At 47.5% G+C, this 17389-nt stretch overlaps 1 protein-coding gene across 1 annotated transcript in view; it reads left to right on the top strand.

Moving 5' to 3' along the window:
• PKP1 (plakophilin 1) overlaps positions 1-17389 on the top strand; it is a 42422-nt gene that overhangs the window by 23659 nt on the left and 1374 nt on the right. The window contains exons 4-12 of the mRNA XM_010146027.1: positions 2560-2704; positions 4723-4930; positions 5653-5830; positions 7920-8034; positions 9207-9362; positions 9466-9642; positions 11433-11586; positions 12247-12433; positions 17166-17250. Coding sequence (XP_010144329.1) covers positions 2560-2704; positions 4723-4930; positions 5653-5830; positions 7920-8034; positions 9207-9362; positions 9466-9642; positions 11433-11586; positions 12247-12433; positions 17166-17250 — 1405 coding nt within the window. The remainder of the gene's footprint in view (positions 1-2559; positions 2705-4722; positions 4931-5652; positions 5831-7919; positions 8035-9206; positions 9363-9465; positions 9643-11432; positions 11587-12246; positions 12434-17165; positions 17251-17389) is intronic.

The raw sequence follows: 17389 nt of genomic DNA on the forward strand, positions 1-17389 counted from the left end.
CATTAGCACAGGCTTTGCCAGGTCGATTATATTCTCAGCTAGGAGAAATCATCCCCTCTTCTTGGGCCGTGTGACTGAGCCCAAACTCTGTGAACTTCTCCTGTTGGTGAGCCAGCAGGGAAACTAAACCTTCCCCATCTTTTCCTACACAGAACTGGACATGGATGGCAAGTTTTATTTCCTGCTGGAGGAGGGGTTGGCCCATTATGGAGTGGATGTGTAGAAAATTTCCTTCCTTGAGTAGCATGACCAAGTGCATGTCCTTCTTTATCATAAAAAGTGCACCAGGTTTAGCGGTTTTCTCAATGTGGTGAATTAAAAAGAAATTTAAAAAGTAATTCACCATGATTACAGATGCCCACACTACCAGCCCACGTCTGGATCCTCAAAGAAGTCCCTCTGGTGTTGGTCGGGCTGGATCCATCAAGGTCTTACCATAGCAGGAGAATGAAAAAGACTAAGAGAAAACCACAGCATCCTGGATCCAAACCAAAGATGTCTGAGGTTCTGTAGTTTCTAGTTTAAACTTTGTCTTTCCAGTTGTGTGTTTCCTTGTTGCAAGCGTAAGGGAGGATTCTTGGAACCAACTTTTGATAGAGGTTCCATGTGACATAAAACCATATGATGAAGTGATGGTTTATTCTTAGTGTAGAAATAACAGCGGATGAGGTTCATCTGACCTTAGACTTCGAATGCTTAAGGGCCAATCCAAGACTATTGTCCACCATTGCTGCGCACCAACAGAGGCAGAGGTTTCCCCAGAGAGCAGGTCTTCCTGTCTTAAGAAAAATGTCTGAGACACAAAGCCTAGTCACTCTTTGGAAGCACCTATTGGCTCCACGGGTTCTTAAATGAGTAATTAAAACTGGGTGCAGCTTTGTACCAGTGAGGGGAGGGGGACAAAACACACATAAGTTGTTGGCTTTTGATATTTGGTATGAAATACAGATATTATTCACTGGCCCGTGCTGTGTGGAGGTGAAACTTTGGATGCGTAAGGACAAAATCTTCTATCTTACTCTAAGCTGCTGAAGGTAGTGACCACCCTTGGGTGTCCTTTCCAGACCTTTATTCTTAACATTTCTTCAGTACGATCAAGATGCATCTGCCTATCCCATGCCTAGAAGAAACCACTATTACCCTCAGAGTAATATTTAACACTTCAAAAGTAATAGGTCCAGTTAAGGAACGTGTTGAAACCCACCATTTTGTTAGTCTACTGGACCGTCTGAAGATGATCAGCCCCTCGACACAGTCCCTCACTAGTACAATGTGGAGCAAGAGCTTGTGTACACGAGTGGGGTTCAGACAGGAACTGGTCTCCCCAGTCTCCACATAAAACTCCCCATCAGTCGCAACTGGATCCTCAACAGGGAGTAACATCAGTCAGGCACAACGAAGACCTAGTTGTCCTAGCAAAGCCCACCCCTCTTTTTGATTCCACCCACTGTTAACAAAGCGTTTCCCATCTTTTCCCGTCGCTGCAGAAATAGTAATGGCCAAACAGGAGTTCAGGGTGTGACTCTTCTCCATCCTGAGCTTTGTGTGGTTGCTTACTTGGATCCAAACTAACGCAGACGCTGTTGTGGTGAGTGGAGATCCTGCTGCAGGCCAAAGGCGGCAGTGCTGAGAAAGGAGGGACTTGTGTTAGACTGATAGAACTGCAAACTCAGACGAGCTTTGCAGTTCAGAGCCCCTTCATCAGGCTGAAGATTATTAGCCTCTTTTAATTTTATGTGGTTAAAACCTCACAGATGATGTTAAGTAAGTACAAGCCAAAGAGAGCAGGACCTTCAAACAAGTGGACAGATCTTCAGGGGGTTGTATTTTTCTCAAGGTTTCAGTCTTGCTCCAAGCCAGAGGTGTTCCTATCCCTCCTCTGGGGTCTGTAGGCACATTCTTTACCTGTAACAGGGGATGAAGACAGTGGCCAGCTTTTATGAAGAGCTTGGAGTCTACCAGTGTAAACATACCCCGGGAGCAGGAGGTCTGGGTGCTATTATGAGTAGTAGGCACACTCAGTATCTGTCCATCCCAGCACTCTCGTCACGCCTGTCACCTTTTCGTAATGGATCTGCTCAAGCCTCCTGAGACCATCGACTGCTCTCACATTTTTGCTTCTACCACATCTCACACCAAAGGATCACAGATCACATGCTGTGGGAAAAGCATCTGCCTACTTTAGATTGTCCTAATGACCTGACTGATGGTTTAAATCTTAGCCATTAATTCCTTTTTTCTTTCTTTCTTTTTTTTTTTTTTTGAGAAAAGGTGAATGCTGGTTCTCTGTTCATTAAACCTTCCACTTTAGACATGATGAGACATCCAGCCCCTTAACCCGGGTTTATTTTCTGTCTCCTTTATTTTCAGCCTTAGTGTCCTCCTCTGTGTATTTTCTACTTTTATCATCTCTTTTTCTGAGAGAAATGCACATGTGTCTTATGTGGCGATGTAATAATATTTCATGTTTTGTAATCGATTCCTTCCTAATAATCCCCAGTACTGACAGAGCCTTTTGGGCTCAGCACTCAACCAATGCTGTATTTCTCTTTGACACAGAATATGTGGCGATGAGATAGACGGCGGTACGATGACCATCCAGAAAGCCATACAACTTCTGTGCTCCTCTGATGACAAATACCAGGCCATGGGTGCTTACTACCTCCAGCACACCTGCTTCCAGGACGAGTCTGCCAAGCAAGAGGTGAGCAAACTCTCTCAGAATTCTGCTGACACACTGGAGCTGATGGCACGTGAGATGGATGGAACTCGGTTTCCTCAGTACCAAGGATCTGTAGGTCCCCCTGATTTCCATGATGCAGCCTTGTACCTCATGAGTCAAACTCAGGAATGAATTAAGTAGATTTTTCAGTGACTAGTGGCCACTTTCTCTTAATAACAGTCGGTCAGGATTTTAATACAGGGAAAAGTTACCCAGCAGCAGAGTAGACTGTATCCCCATTATCACCATAAGCTGCTGTGACATGGATTGATAGGGTTTGGCGATAATGGGAGCAGCCATCCAGATGCAATGTCTTCTTCTGGATGTAGTTGCACCCAGTTTCACCTGAATCTTTTGCTATCTCAGAGCTGCAGGATCAGAGCCATGCAAAATTGCCCTAAATCCCACTGTGATCTTCATTGTGCATTGCTCAGTGATATTTCAGTGCTTAAGGTGGCCTGTCACAAAGATGGGACAGATCTTTCAGCAGGGGCTGTTGGGACAGGACAAGGGGTAATGGTTCAACCGACAGAGGGAGATTCAGACCAGAGAGAAGGAGGAAATTGTTTCTGCTGAGGGTGGTGAGACCCTGGCCCAGGTTGCTCCAAGAGGTGGGAGCAGCCCCATCCCAGGTCAGGTTGGCCCTTGGGGCTCTGAGCACCCTGCTCTGGGTGCAGATGTCTCTGCTGCCTGCAGGAGATTGGACTGGCAGAGCTTTGAATGTCCCTCCCAACCCAAACCATTCCACGATTCTATGATTTCAGCCATTTTCACCCATTTCAGAAATGCACAACCATCTAAGCTGATGGGTTAATTATTGATCATGTATAAAGATATTTAATCAAAAAGAAACCCTTCCTATAGTGCAACTTGATGTTCTTAGGCTGTTACTCTTTGATTACTAAATTTACGCCAACCTGCAGCAAAGGAATCAGTCTTAAGCATGTCACAAAAGTTTATCCCTGCTCTGGCATGTTTGCAGTCATGCAAACATGGGTTTGTCAAGATGACATCCCTATAGAAGTGGCTTTCCATTTTCTGGCACGACAGTGGAGCAGGACATGGTGGTGCAGATTGAGGAACGTACCTCTGTGCCCTCCCTGCGGCTGAACCGAGCGCAGCTACCCCAGCCCACATTACAGTCGTTAATTGTAGGGTGGCCACACCCTTCGTTACCGTTGAAAACACTCTGTGTGCTGGCCTGTCCCATCACTTCCCAGAAAGATGTGTCAGAGCAGGTATGTGAGTCATCCCAGCACACGCTTGTTTTCTTTCCTTTCTGGAAGGCGCTCATTCCTTTTCTGTTGTCAGCGAATCTCCAGCCAATGGGTTGGTTTGTGCCAGGAGGGTCCCCACGCTGGATCATGAACAGAGGACATCCTGCAGCAAGAATGCTCATCATTTTGGAGAGCTCAGCTGGAGGAATTTGCCTTCAAACCTCCCTCGCACGAGTGTAGTGTCCTGCAGGCCAGGGTTCACACCCCTTTACGATGCTGCCCCTCAATGAGTGCTGGAGTATGGCCCAGTTCTGCTTCTGGCTGACCTCCAGGATGTTTACGCTGTACCATGACTATCCCTCTAAGCTCAGCGCATGATTTCAGGATGCAGATAAATTACCACATGCATTACTGTATATAACCTCTACACATAGGTAGAGCAACATTTCTCCCTGATACAGACTGATGGAGGTAGGGGCAAGTTTGTGGGAAAAGCACATTTACATCAGCAAAGGATTCGGTCCACAGCCAGTACTCGTAGAGATCCACTTCTAGAGTTTAAGGTCCAGCCTCCAGTCCAGCACCTTTGTGCTCATGGCCTATGGCCTGAACCAGACATGCCATCTGCAAGCTCTAACCACCCTTTACTGCCAGGTCTGCTTTTCCAGCTCCCCTGGGTACCTGCCGTGTTGATTCCTTGCATTGCCATAACAGTTCTAGGTGTCCCTGTCCCAGCGAAGCTCTGCACACCATGTTGACAGCAGCATGTCTTTCCTGGTACAGGTCTATCGGCTGGGGGGAATCGCCAAGCTCGTGGAGCTGCTCCGCAGCACCAACCAGAATGTGCAGCGGGCAGCAGCTGGAGCCCTCCGAAATTTGGTCTTCAAGAATCCAACCAACAAGATAGAAACCCGTCGGCAGAATGGGATAAGGGAGTGTGTGAGCCTGCTTCGGAGGACAGGGAACACTGAAATACAGAAACAACTGACAGGTACACAGCAGACTGCTCAGCCCTCAGCAGGGACGGTGCTCCTCCCTGCCTGTGGTCCCTGTTCCTCCAGCACGGAAAGGGCCAGTAGCCACGGTGCTGCCATACCACAAAGAGGAGGTTTTATGCTCCTGTCACAACAAATGGCAACCTAAAACAGAAGGCAGAGGAGGTCATGGCCTTTCAGTGGCTCTTAAGGGTTCCTCATGGCATCAGTGCCCATCGGGGAATCACCTGCCCCAGGTTTCCCCCCACAGCTGTAGTCACCCTGCCCTTCCCATACCTTCCTGCGCTCCTGGCCCCTGTGCTGTTTCCAGGGAAGACCGAGGGTGCTAGCAGTCCCAGTATGGCTGGGCAGGTTATCTCCTTGGTGTCTCGCTTTGTCTTGAAGCATTAACATGAGTTTGTCGGTGCAGGTCACCTTCAGCTGTGACTGAGGTCTTGTGTGCAAGTCTTTATGAGATCCCTGGAGAGATGCCTTCCCCTGCAATAAACACCAACTGAGGAGGAGGGAGGATGTTTAGATGCCCACCTCCATGTGCTCCTGGTGCCCATCCTGCCTGTCTCCCATAGAGATGAACAGACTGGCATTCAAGACGGCCTCTGCACCCTTAGTTTAGAGAGGGATGGAGTGAAGAAGAACTTTGGGGTTCACTTAAGACTTAAAGAAAGTTTCTAATGCATGGTGACCCTCTGCCTGAGCTTGTCTCCCACCTCCTTCCTAGGACTGCTCTGGAACCTCTCCTCCACTGATGAATTAAAAGAAGAGTTGATACAGGAGGCCCTCCCCGTCTTGACAGACTGTGTAATCATCCCTTTCTCTGGCTGGTCTGATGGCAGCTGCAATAGGACAAGAGAAATTATTGACCCAGAAGTATTCTTCAATGCGACAGGGTGTTTGAGGTGAGTCATCAAGCAGGGACTTCCTGTAGCTTGTGTCTGAGAAAAAAGCTGAAGCTGCCTAAATCCTCTTGCAGTAAGCTATTGTCACTGCAATTGTATTAACAAAAAATTCTCCTTGAAAAAGTTTCCTGGCTAAGAGAAGGTGCAGAAACAATTACATGTAAAATATTTTTCCTGGTAGCTTTTTTTTTCAACAAAAAAACCCCCCAAACCCAAGTTTGTTCTTGCTAAGTTTCTGCTCAAAAAATAGAAGTTGCTTTGTCACGGGGGAGCTGCAGTTCTGCAACCTGACAGTGTACAGCTCAGAGCAGGAAACGTGACACTTTTCGCCCTTTGATTTTTGAGGCTTCCAGAGGAAATTTTGATAGCTAGAAAGCAAACTGGTTTCGAGTTTAGATGACAAAAAGACAGAATTGTCTGTGTGAGGAAAACAAGTATTTTCCCCCTGACTGTAGTAGCTGCTTCAGCACAGAGCAGTGCCATCGCCCTGGACCTTTCCTGGCTCGTTTGATCCGGGGGTCAGCTACAGCATGGGAGGTGCAGTTGAGCCCAGAGTAGTTTGTATTTTTCATGTGAAGTCCAGAGCCCTTTTGCAGAGGACTTTCGCCCTGACTTGCTGTTTCTCCTACCACCCTCCTCCACTTGGATGTGAGCTCCTCGTCTCACTGGGAACAAGTGGGGAAGAAAAAAATGCCCCGTATAATTAGGTACTTTCATCAACTGAAGCTCTCCCCGAGGGAGCGCAGTGCCGACCGCACCCTTGCCAGACAGGCAGCTAGTAGGAGCTGTATCTGCTTATGAAACGAAACGGGCAAATACGACCAGGGCCTTCCAAGATGTGATACTATCGTCTTCTGTGGCTGGGAACCGTGTCTGAGAGACTGTTGCTCCCTTGCCCGTCTTGGAAGGCACCTTCCCCGTGCCATTGCGTGTTGGGATGCATGGTGTAGGTTGCACACAACGTGCTCCAGTTTTATGACCATCCCAACCCACCAATGCCACAAAATATCCCATTAAAATGAGGGAAAGAATGTGAGGACAGCTTGTAAAAGGAGCTCTCCATGGAGTTTAACTCGAGGCAGATTCTGTCTCCTGAGGCTTATCACAGTCAGTGGCAGGGATACCCCACAGCCCCAGTGAGCACTGTCAGATGCAGGTCAGTGAGGGAGCTGAAAAGGCTGGGGGGAGCAGGACTGGGGAGCAAGGCGAGTGAGGAAAGCAAGGCGGCTGGGCGCAGAGCCCCTGATCCGAGGGCTGAGCTGGGATTGCTCTGACTCACTGCCCTGCCACATCGTAACGCAGAGATGAGAACAGCCTTGGGTTTGCCCTGGGCTCGAGCCATTGCTGCTCAAGCATTTCTGGATTGCAGATGAATTCATGTTAATGAGGCTGCAAATCACAGCGAACATCAAATCCAGTTCTGGAACGCCTGGAGTGAATATCTCACAATGACTGCCAGCCTCTCTGTTTTTCATTTGCAAGCTACAAGGCAATAAAATAGGGAAGAAAAAACCCCAAAAACCCAACAAAAAGCATTTTCTGTTACTGGAAAAACTCCCCTGTCCTGGCAGCCACCAGTACTCGGGAATACATTACACCATTCCCAACTGGCCAGTCCCCCTGTCGGAACGACTGCTGCTCTTCAGCAACTCTGCCTCCGTTTCCCATGCAAATATTGCTGCTGACCCTGTGTGGCTCCATCCTTACAACCACACACCTTTCCTCATTGTCACAATAATCCCAGGTGGTCGTTATTAGGCCTTCTCTGTGGAAACACCTCCAAGGAGGCAATGAGTCCGTGTGATGTCAAGTGCGCAGCATCTAAGGCTGGTAGTTGCTCTCACTAGGAGGTTGTCTTCTCTACAGAGCTCCTTAACAGGGCTTTTCCCTAGATGAAACCGATCCTGAAGAGCAACAAGGGAGCTACGCACCAGCACAGTCCTAATGAGAGCAGGATACCAGCCTCGCTGAATCGCCAAAAATACCCTTAAATTCAATTATAGCCATAGCTGTAGGAGTCTCATATATAAACGCAGCTAATCCTCTCTCCTCCTTCCCTCCTGACGTGCTCTGCGATGGCTTTCTTCAGAAACCTGAGTTCTGCAGACATGGGGCGCCAGACCATGAGGAATTACCCTGGCTTGATCGATTCAGTCATGACTTACACCCAGAACTGCGTGGCTTCTAACCGACCCGATGATAAGGTACAGACGCTCACCCCGAGCTGTTTACTGGAGTTCAGCTCCACAGTCAATACTGGCAGTGCTGGGAATAGCTCCAAATCCCATTCAAACGGGGGGCTGCTCTTCACCTTCCAAACCCCAGCGCAATATGTTGTAGGACCAGCAAGTGCTCTGGGCCTGAAGCAGAGGCAGGTTTTACAATTTCCTCTCCCGAGGTTTTACAATTTTGCCTCCTGAGCCCCCAACATGTTTCCTCCCTTCCCCTCCCACCTTGGGATCCTTCCAGCATCTTAACCACCACCTCGTGCTCTTCCCCACATCACATCTCCTCATCCAGCAGGACTCCAGTATATAAGGCCCAGACTGGCATCACATCCAGCAAGAAGCGAGGAGCTGGCATCTTTCTGCCGGTCCCCTCAACTCTGATTGCTGTGTGTAATCCACACTTACCTTGGATGCAATAGTGTTACTAGCCACATTTTTGGGAGTTCAACACCTGCCATGCCAGCCAGACACCCCCAAATCCTCAATGCCCAGCTGAGTACCAAAATTATTTAAAGGGAGCTCAGGATTGAGCAAATCCTCTGCTGGGGATGGGTTTTGCTAGAAGACCAGTTTTGGCAGCACGTACTGAACAGCTCTTTGGAAATGCAGCCGCATGGTTTGGTGTCGGTTACAGACATCCAGGGAAAATTCTCCTTTGCGCTTTGCCTTGAGCGCTCTGTCCTCAGGTAAAGGAGGCTTAAAACCCTGTTCTTGGCAAAAAGTGTCCCTAATCTATAGCTGTGAATTGGACAAAGTCACTGAAAGTTGACTCTGGCAAGAGGAAGGCTTTCACAATTTGGCATTTCTTGGTGGGCAGTTTGATGTCACCACCCTCTGCACTCTCTTTTCCGGGTGCGTTGGAACCTGACAAGGTTCACTGGGTCAATCAGCTTACTGAGGTCCACAATACAGCACTGGGGCTATGTGGCCTTCGCTCATGTCTACTCCTTCCTCCGCATCCATCATCGCTACCTTAAGCAAGGTCTTTGGTATTAGGACCTTTAGGTATTAAAGGAGCTTATGTAGTATAACCATTAAAAAGTTAGTTAGGGCATGGTATGTGTCCTCCCTGTAGCTACAGGATGTGCCACTCCGTATTTTTTTTTCCTAATGTGATGCTTGCCTTTTTATTCTGGGGGTGATTTCAGTCTGTGGAGAATTGCATCTGCATCCTGCACAACCTCTCCTACCGCCTGGATGCCGAAGTTCCCAACAAATACACTCAGCTCAACCACATGGCCCGGAGCGTTTATATGGACAAAACTCTCACAGGCTGTTTCAACAGCAGGAGTGGTAAGATGGAGGTAAGTTGTCCCTCAGAGGGCTTGGAAACATGATGTTCAGCCCCAGGCAGGGTCTGCAAGAGAAGAGCAGGATCTGAGCTTCCAGTTTCTCATCTCTTTGTAGAATGATGAGTACGGTGTCCCCCTGCCTGAGGAGGATTTTAAACCCAAAGGACCCAGCTGGCTCTACCACTCCGATGCCATCCGTACCTATCTGTCCCTGATGGATCAGAGCAAGAAGGATGCCACCCTGGAAGCTTGTGCTGGAGCTCTGCAGAATCTCACTGCGAGCCGAGGGCTGGTGAGTTCTCCTCTCTCCTCCACACGGGCACAGCCAAACGTGTCAGTACTTTACAGTAATCAGAAAGGAAAATGTCCTCCTTAAACCTCAGGGCTCTGTTGCAAGTCTTTCCACAGCTGAGGTTATTTGTTAATACCAAAGCAGGGTCTTGTGGGGGACTATGATCAGCATCCCAAGGGTCTATCCCAGGTCTGTACACTGGGTTTCCAGGTTTCCCCAGTCTGTTGGTCATGCTATCAGCATCTACTAGTATTGGCATCCTCCCCACAGGGCACCAGTGTGGATGTGCCCAGATGTGCACTTGTGGACAGATGTCATTAAAGGAGAGAGAAAGGCCGTGCGCGCGCCACCGCCTGTGTGTGTTCTTTAAGTGGGAGGTGGCTCTAATAACAGGGTGGGTTGTGCTGTGGATTGCAGCCTGTCCTCACATCAGAGCTGCTCATAAAATAGCTCTGACAGATGTCCTCACCCGTAGATATGGCAGCGTGGAGTTGACACGGGCTGCGTGACGCCGTGGGTATTGCGGGAGCTAGGGCATGGCGAGGGCCACGTCATGGCAGCAGCTCTGCTGTGCCCAATATCGCTACTACAGGCATGTCTTCACAGGCCGCCTTCACGTGGACAAACCTCGACTTGTCTGTTTGTGTCAAACTTCATCAATTCCAATTTAAATAAGATGGCTGGGGAGATAAAGAGATAATTGTTTCATACATAGGAGAGGCGTGTCACGTGTGCCAAGCGTTCCACCCAGAAAGACGGAGTGACTCACGAAAGGAGCCTTCACTGCTAGGACACCATTAACCTGCCAGCTCCGATCTCCTGGGAGCTTTTGTTACAAGTGAAATACTTTGGGAATTTTTTTCTTTGCAGTTTAACTAAGCAGAGCCGCTATCAACACAGTGGGGTGAGGCTGTCACAGGATGGGCAGAGCTGAGCAGAGAAATGGGGCTGGAGCCACATGCTCCATAGAATTGAAAAGCCGGTCAGCAATCAACATCATTACACAAGAATGTCTCTTGGGCAGGGGAGAAGAAAACAAACAAACAAAAACCAGCTCTGGCAGTGTTGAAGCAACTTATTGCAGCCTTCTGGAACAGAGTAGTGGAATTTGCCTGAATGTGTAAAATGGCTTCTCCTTATTCCAGCTCAGAGCTGGGGCTGGGGTGGGTTGCTGGGGTTGCTGTCTCTTGAAGTAAAGGGAATCTGGGGACAAACTTAAAAAGCTTACTGTAATCCTTTAGCTTGTAGAGAATGGTTCCAAATCTCTTCTCAGACTCCGCTTTACCCATCCCAGTCCTGCTGCTGTGAATCTGTAACATGGCACCTGTGCTTCCTGGAGCATGGGAGGGCAATTTGGTCTCAGTCCACTGGAACGACGTGCCCTCCATTCCCATGTCACTGTTGATGGACAAGTGTCAATGGTGGTGTGACAATTTCCAGTGGCCTTTCTGGTGGGGCAGTAGCTGAGAAGCTCAGTTTAAAGTCTATCAATAAGAGGGAAATTTATTAAGAGTAACATCCATGAACACTGACCTGCATTGGCTACATCCTGAGATCTTCTACATCACAAACAGGAGATCAGGATCCTAGATGAGTATTTTGGTCTTTAGGTTGCTTTATAGAGGTATCCATTAGCTCTTCCTATTCCACCACACCTATTACTTGTGGCACAGCAGGGAGCCGCAAAGGTGTTGTGAAGGGCAAGGGCAACATAGACGTGAAGGTGAAACTTCTCCAGCTATTTGGGGATATCATTAGAAGTCATGAGACATCTCTGTTCTGTCTCCTAGATGTCTAACGCAATGAGCCAGTTGATTGGTTTGAAGGAAAAAGGTTTGCCTCGCATAGCACGGCTGCTCCAGTCCAACAGCTCTGAAGTTGTCCGATCTGGGGCTTCTTTGCTGAGCAACATGTCCCGGCATCCCATTCTCCACAAAACCATGGGTAAGTAATTTCCACCTCAGCAGATTCCAGAACACTTTCTAACTCTCTAGTATCTGCCCATCTCACTTTGTAAACTCCAGAATAGCACTTAGCCAAGCCCTGAAATTTGGCAAAGTGTTGTCATTTCTTCTGGCCAAAAGGACAATTAGAGGCAGTTGCAGGCTTAATTCACCAGTTGTGTCCTATCTCCAAGTCTCTACAAGCGTGTGGTGTGCTTTATAGACCATGACAAATCTGCAGAATCAGATTTGATCAGAATTTTTCAGGCTGATGCTAGAAATCTGTATCGTGGTTTGCTGCATAAAATAAACTTGATTCTGCTAGTAGAGTCCTGACACAAACATGCTGGGCTGACTGCTGTCACTTATGCCATGGTTTACTTCACTGTGAAAATGGAATTGCTGCCACTACAGGCTTTTTTCATGCTAGGAGGATCATAGTGTTCTGGGAACTGTGTTGGATTTGATGGGTATCACTACCTCTCAGAGGCCTGCAGCACTCATTTTGCCTCTGAAAATCAAGTGATGACTATTATGCCATTACTGTCCAACATCACTGATGCCTCCCTCCAGAGATAACACCGCGTTCTTGCATTGAATAGTAGCATTCACTTGTGCTAGGTTTTGGTTAAATGTTGATTGGAACATTCCACCTCTTTAGCTCACCAGGTGCTCCCAGATGTATCACGTCTCCTGTCATTCCAGTCTGGAAATACCAACAGCTATGGCGAGATCATGACATCAGCTTGTTACACTCTGAGGAACCTCATCATGTCCAACCCACACCTGGGAAAATCTTACCTGACAAGCAACATGCTAAATAATGTAGTAAGCCTGTGCCGAAACGGGTGAGTTGGGGGTAGAAGGCATGGAAAGGGTTGTGTGCAGACAGTTTTGAGCCCATACACTCTGTGCAAAGCCAGACTAACCCCAGAGCCTTCCCAACACCCTTCAGAGCCGTAGGAAAGCATTAATCTCTCCCTGTGCCTGTAAATTGAGAGCCAGAAAATCTCCAAGCATGTTGGTAGAGAGAAGTCCTCAACGCTGGATCTTGGAAACAGGCATGAGCCATCCAGAGTGGGATTCGTAAAGGGGCCTCGGGAACGTTGCTGGATGAATTTGAAGGAATTCTAAAGAGAAGAAGCACCAACATCTTAAACCCTTTTAATAATTCGTCCCTCACAAAAGGGGATGTCAGAACACGGCCTGACTCCCTAGTGCCTGGGCTTCCCCCTCAGCTTCCTGCAAACCCAGTCATGAAGGGCAGGTCTGAGATCCCAGCACTGGGATGGTGCTTAGCTTCACCATTCAGATGTGCTCAAACATCCACCGCCAGTGGCAAAGATGCAGCCCTGATGATATGTGTTTATATACGTGTTACTATAGGTCCCTGCCCTGGTCTACTCACATATATTTTACCACAACTGAGCAATCTCGACATATTTTACTGCTCTTCCCTTGCAGAGCTTGGTTTGAGGTCTGGCGGTGCGGTAAACAGTGTTTCTGTGCCGCTTCTTACCCCAGCTGTGCAAAACCTTGTCAACCCTCACCAAGCTACATCTTCACTTCTGGCCAAACCGGTGTTCAGCTTTGGCCATGTGTTCTCCTTTCTAGACTTGCACCTCTCCTACCATCTGTCATTGATTTAAAACACCTTATACACGTAGCTCATTGTTTTCTGTTGTGAAAAATGCCTTCTCCATCATCCCTGATGAACCACTTACAATCTACCACTCATTTCACACAGCAGAGAGACTCTCAGTCGTTAGAAGCGGCTCCGTGTTTAGTTTGGACCTCAGCCAACACACCTCCGTCAGCTTGCTGCTTTTATAGGCTTCCGCTCTACAACAAGCCCAATCCACATGAAACCCAAGCCCCTTCTAACTCTTCGTTGTTTTGAATGGGACTTACCTCTGCCTAAATTCCCGCTTTGGATCCCTCAGACCCGTCGTCAGCTAATTTACGCCTTCAGCAAAGAGTTGCACAACTGGGGTTGTTCGTACCTTAATTGTTTTGGCTGATGTGTGTGATGAGCTTTGTTTGCAGTGACTCACTGAACTGCGGGGAGTCACTAAATTCTGGAGATATCTCCGGTGTGTTCCTCCCGTCTGCATCACAAATTCCTCCCGAGAAACTCCCCAGTTCTTACAATGGTTGAAATTTGACTTGTTCCTTTTCCCCCATTATTCATTTCTTTCCTCAAAGACTTTTAATTATTTTGAAAAAAATGACAGTTCACACCCAGGGCTAATCTTATTCGAGCTGTATCATTCCAGGCTGTTCCCAGAGAGCAGTTGTGGGCGAGGTCTCCCCTCTGGAGAGCTGGATATCTGCTAGGTCATAGCTCAGATAACTTTTCCCACTTTCCTGTGTGAAGATAAACAAGAAGATTTAGGGTGGGATTTGTCCAGTCCCACATCAGGAAGAGCCTCAACTGCTTCCTGATGAGAATAACGAGATCTAACACCTCTACAGGGGGGTTATTGCAGAAGCCCCCTCCCCAGGCTGGACGCTGACTCCATGTTCCCCACACTGGTACTGAGCGTGGTGAGCCCCACACCATCAACCTCCTCCTTCCCAGCACCTCAGCCAGCAGAAATGGAGAACGGAGGAGGTCTCAGTGGCGACCAAATCACCACAGAGAACACGATGCCATGTTGCACCCTGTCAGTATTTTGCAGTTTTCTCTGTTAATCTGCTTCAGTTTCCCTGCGGACACACTTCCCTCACCCCCTGCACTGGTGTTGGTTTGGTTGGTGTGTCTGCGCAGGGCTTCTCTGGCACATGCTCCTCTGCCACACACAAATCTTTACCCACACTTCTGAGCTGGTCTCTCATCCCATTTGAAGCTGTAAATCGTTAGTTTAACACGCTCAAATAATTTTCTATTAATATTTTAGAAAGACAGACAAGTAAGTTATGGATCTTCTCCTTTCCCACGTTCTTCTCAAATGCCAGCCAGCACCTCTCAAAGCTGAGGTTTTTTTCTCTTGACATTTCCTGTAGCTGTATTCTGGATGAGAGACATAAATAGACACAGTTTAGCTGTGGTTTCTCCTCCTTCCTGGAGCATCCCAATTAAATAATTGTCTCTGTCTGCTACATAAATCCTTGTGTATGACACAGGCTTCAGAGTGATGATGGGGTTCATTCACTCGTCATTATTTTTAATCCTACTTGCCAAAATATTGAATATTACCTTCCTTTTTTTTGGTGGTGTTTCTGAAAACCAAGCTACAGTTACTAGTCTGTGGTGATGTCTGACGTCCTTTTCACCTTCCCCTTCCAACTGTCTGAAAAACAGTCTTCTGCTCATTTTCAAGCAACATTATTTCAGTACTGAAATGATAATTTTTCTTAATAATTCAATAAATCTGCTGGCTGCTTTCCTCCAAAATCTCTCTCTGTACTTTAGAGCGTCAGATCTGCAGTTCATCTCACAATCCCTCCGTCAAGGATTAGTTTCAGTTTCTCTTTGGTCGTTCCCTTCCGCACCTTTTCTATTGCTCACTTTAATTTTGCTATTAATTCCAGCATAACATTTTACCAAAATTAATCTTGCAAGACACTCAGAACTTCCCTTGACTCTCTTCTGGAGAAGGGAGCCCTTCTCATCCACCCATTTCCAATTTCCCATTTCTTCCAAAGATTGCACCTTGATATCAGTTTTATAAACTCGTGACATCCTGAAGAAATCCTTCTCCCAGGAATTCCCTGACAAGTCCTGTGACAGGCAGAAGGGTCTTGATACTTTTTGTCCTTTGAGGAAACATTATTTTCCCCCATTATTGTATATGCACATACAAAATTCTTGCCTTTTTTGCTGCCTTCCTGCCCCCTTTCTGATTAGGATCTCATTTGTGGTTTGTTGAGTCAATAGTTCTTTGGATTTCTGCTGCCACTGCCACCTGTGGGCATCTTCCTTGCTGTCTTTCCACAAATTTTTACGAATAATTCTATTTGTAAAAACCAGACTGTCCTTAAACTCAACTTTGATTTTGGGGCCACTTGTTTTTAAGGACATTTTCCCCCACATCAGCCATTCTTGCTCTGTGTTACACCCGGCTGTAGCCACTCGCTATTCTCAGCACTTTAGTTTAGGATTTGCTACTTTTCAAATTGAAGTTGGTGTCACAGCTCCATCAGTTCGTGCTCAATCTTTCTCTACCCAAATAGCAGTCATAGGTGCTGTATGAAACGGAGTCAGTATCAATCCTCCAGAGTGGGGTAAGTCTTTTGGCTGTATTAGTTAATGACTTGGATACCAGCTGCTGCTCAGTTTGGTTTGGAAAGAAAAGTTCTTTTGAGGTGTGCTTGGAAGATGAAGTGACAAAGGTATGTGTTTGGCATCATTAGAAGAAAAGTATTTATAAAAAAAAGAAAATTAGCTTAAAAAGCATGGAACAGTTTATCCTTGAAAGAGAGTGTCCAGGACACTCACTGACCATCTAATCAGAGATATCTTTGGGTTTACTGGTTTTTCATGGCTTATCAGCCACAAACAATATTTCAGCCACAAAATATTTTTTGATCATAATCATTCTGGTGACAGGGCTTAGGATGGTTATAACCAGAGAAGTGATTTTGCAATAAAACCTGGTTCTACCATCCCAAAACACTGCTCAGGGATTTCTGGTGGTCTGCAGCTCCCCCAGTCCTCCACGCGATACCAACATGTACGAGCTGCACAATCCCTTTGGAGTTTATGACCAAGTTAAACTTGCTGATTTCTTTGGTAACCCTTGCAATGTTTGGTAGAGAAATGCCCTACATTTAGTGACTGTGGTTAGGTTCCTGCCCTTTGACACTCAGGTGCCTGCAGGTCTCAGGTTGCTGATGAGCACCTGAGTCCCTTTTCTCACAGTCTGGTGAGGACTGTTTTGAGGACACAATGTTTTGCAAAGCTGCATCACACAGGGAGGGTCCGAAGCGTGGTCTCATACCTCTCCATCACCCTGGCTGAGACCAGCTGGAGTTGCTGCACTGAACACAGATCGGGAGTCTCCCACAGACAGGACGAGGTCCAGGAGATTGGGAGTAGTGATAAGAAGCAGCAAGGAGGTTTAGATCCAAGTTGTCAAGTGAAATGTTCCAAAATTTAAAAGGTACGGCTATGAATCACGGTTTCAGAGCTGTTACGTGAGCAAGTATCTATTAACTTGTGCTGAGTAAGGACTTCTGGTTGCAGATGTTGTTATGACAAATGCTCCCATCTCCTTCGTCCTCACCAGGCAGCCTGTTCCTCTGCTGCCCTCCCAAGAGATTCACCCACACTGTCCTACAGACTCCAGAGAAGGGTTGGCACCCTTCTCTTTCACACTGCAGAAAAACTCCTTCAGCTCAGTTTAATGCTCATTTTTCCACTCCAGTCCTCCCCTCTTTTTCATGTGTCCTGTTCTGGTCCCAGAGGTGGTTGTTGTGTAACGTTGCTGAGAGCAAGGAAAGTTTTATGGACAGTCCTCTGCCAAGCCTGGCCAGCCTCCCAGCGGGAGATGGGCTCAGTAGGGGCTGGCGGCACTGCATGTGGGTTGCTGCTCTGTGGCCTGCCATAATTCACCAGGGCTGCTTTCATCTTCCCAGCTCCTGTCCAAAAGCAGCCGAAGCTGCTCGTCTCCTCCTGACAGATCTTTGGTCGAACAGGGAGCTCCAGAGTGTGCTCAAGCAGGTAAGGAAAATGATTCTGATTTCTGGCTGGCACGAGTGACCCTGGTCTTGACTCATTCACTGAAGCCAGTGAGTTTGCAAAGACCTTGATTCAGCAGCCAGTACGGCCAGCGGCTGGGGGGGGGCCGGGGCGCCCGGGG

Source organism: Buceros rhinoceros, unplaced genomic scaffold (assembly GCF_000710305.1).
Source record: "Buceros rhinoceros silvestris isolate BGI_N320 unplaced genomic scaffold, ASM71030v1 scaffold382, whole genome shotgun sequence".
NCBI classification, from domain to species: Eukaryota; Metazoa; Chordata; class Aves; order Bucerotiformes; family Bucerotidae; genus Buceros; species Buceros rhinoceros.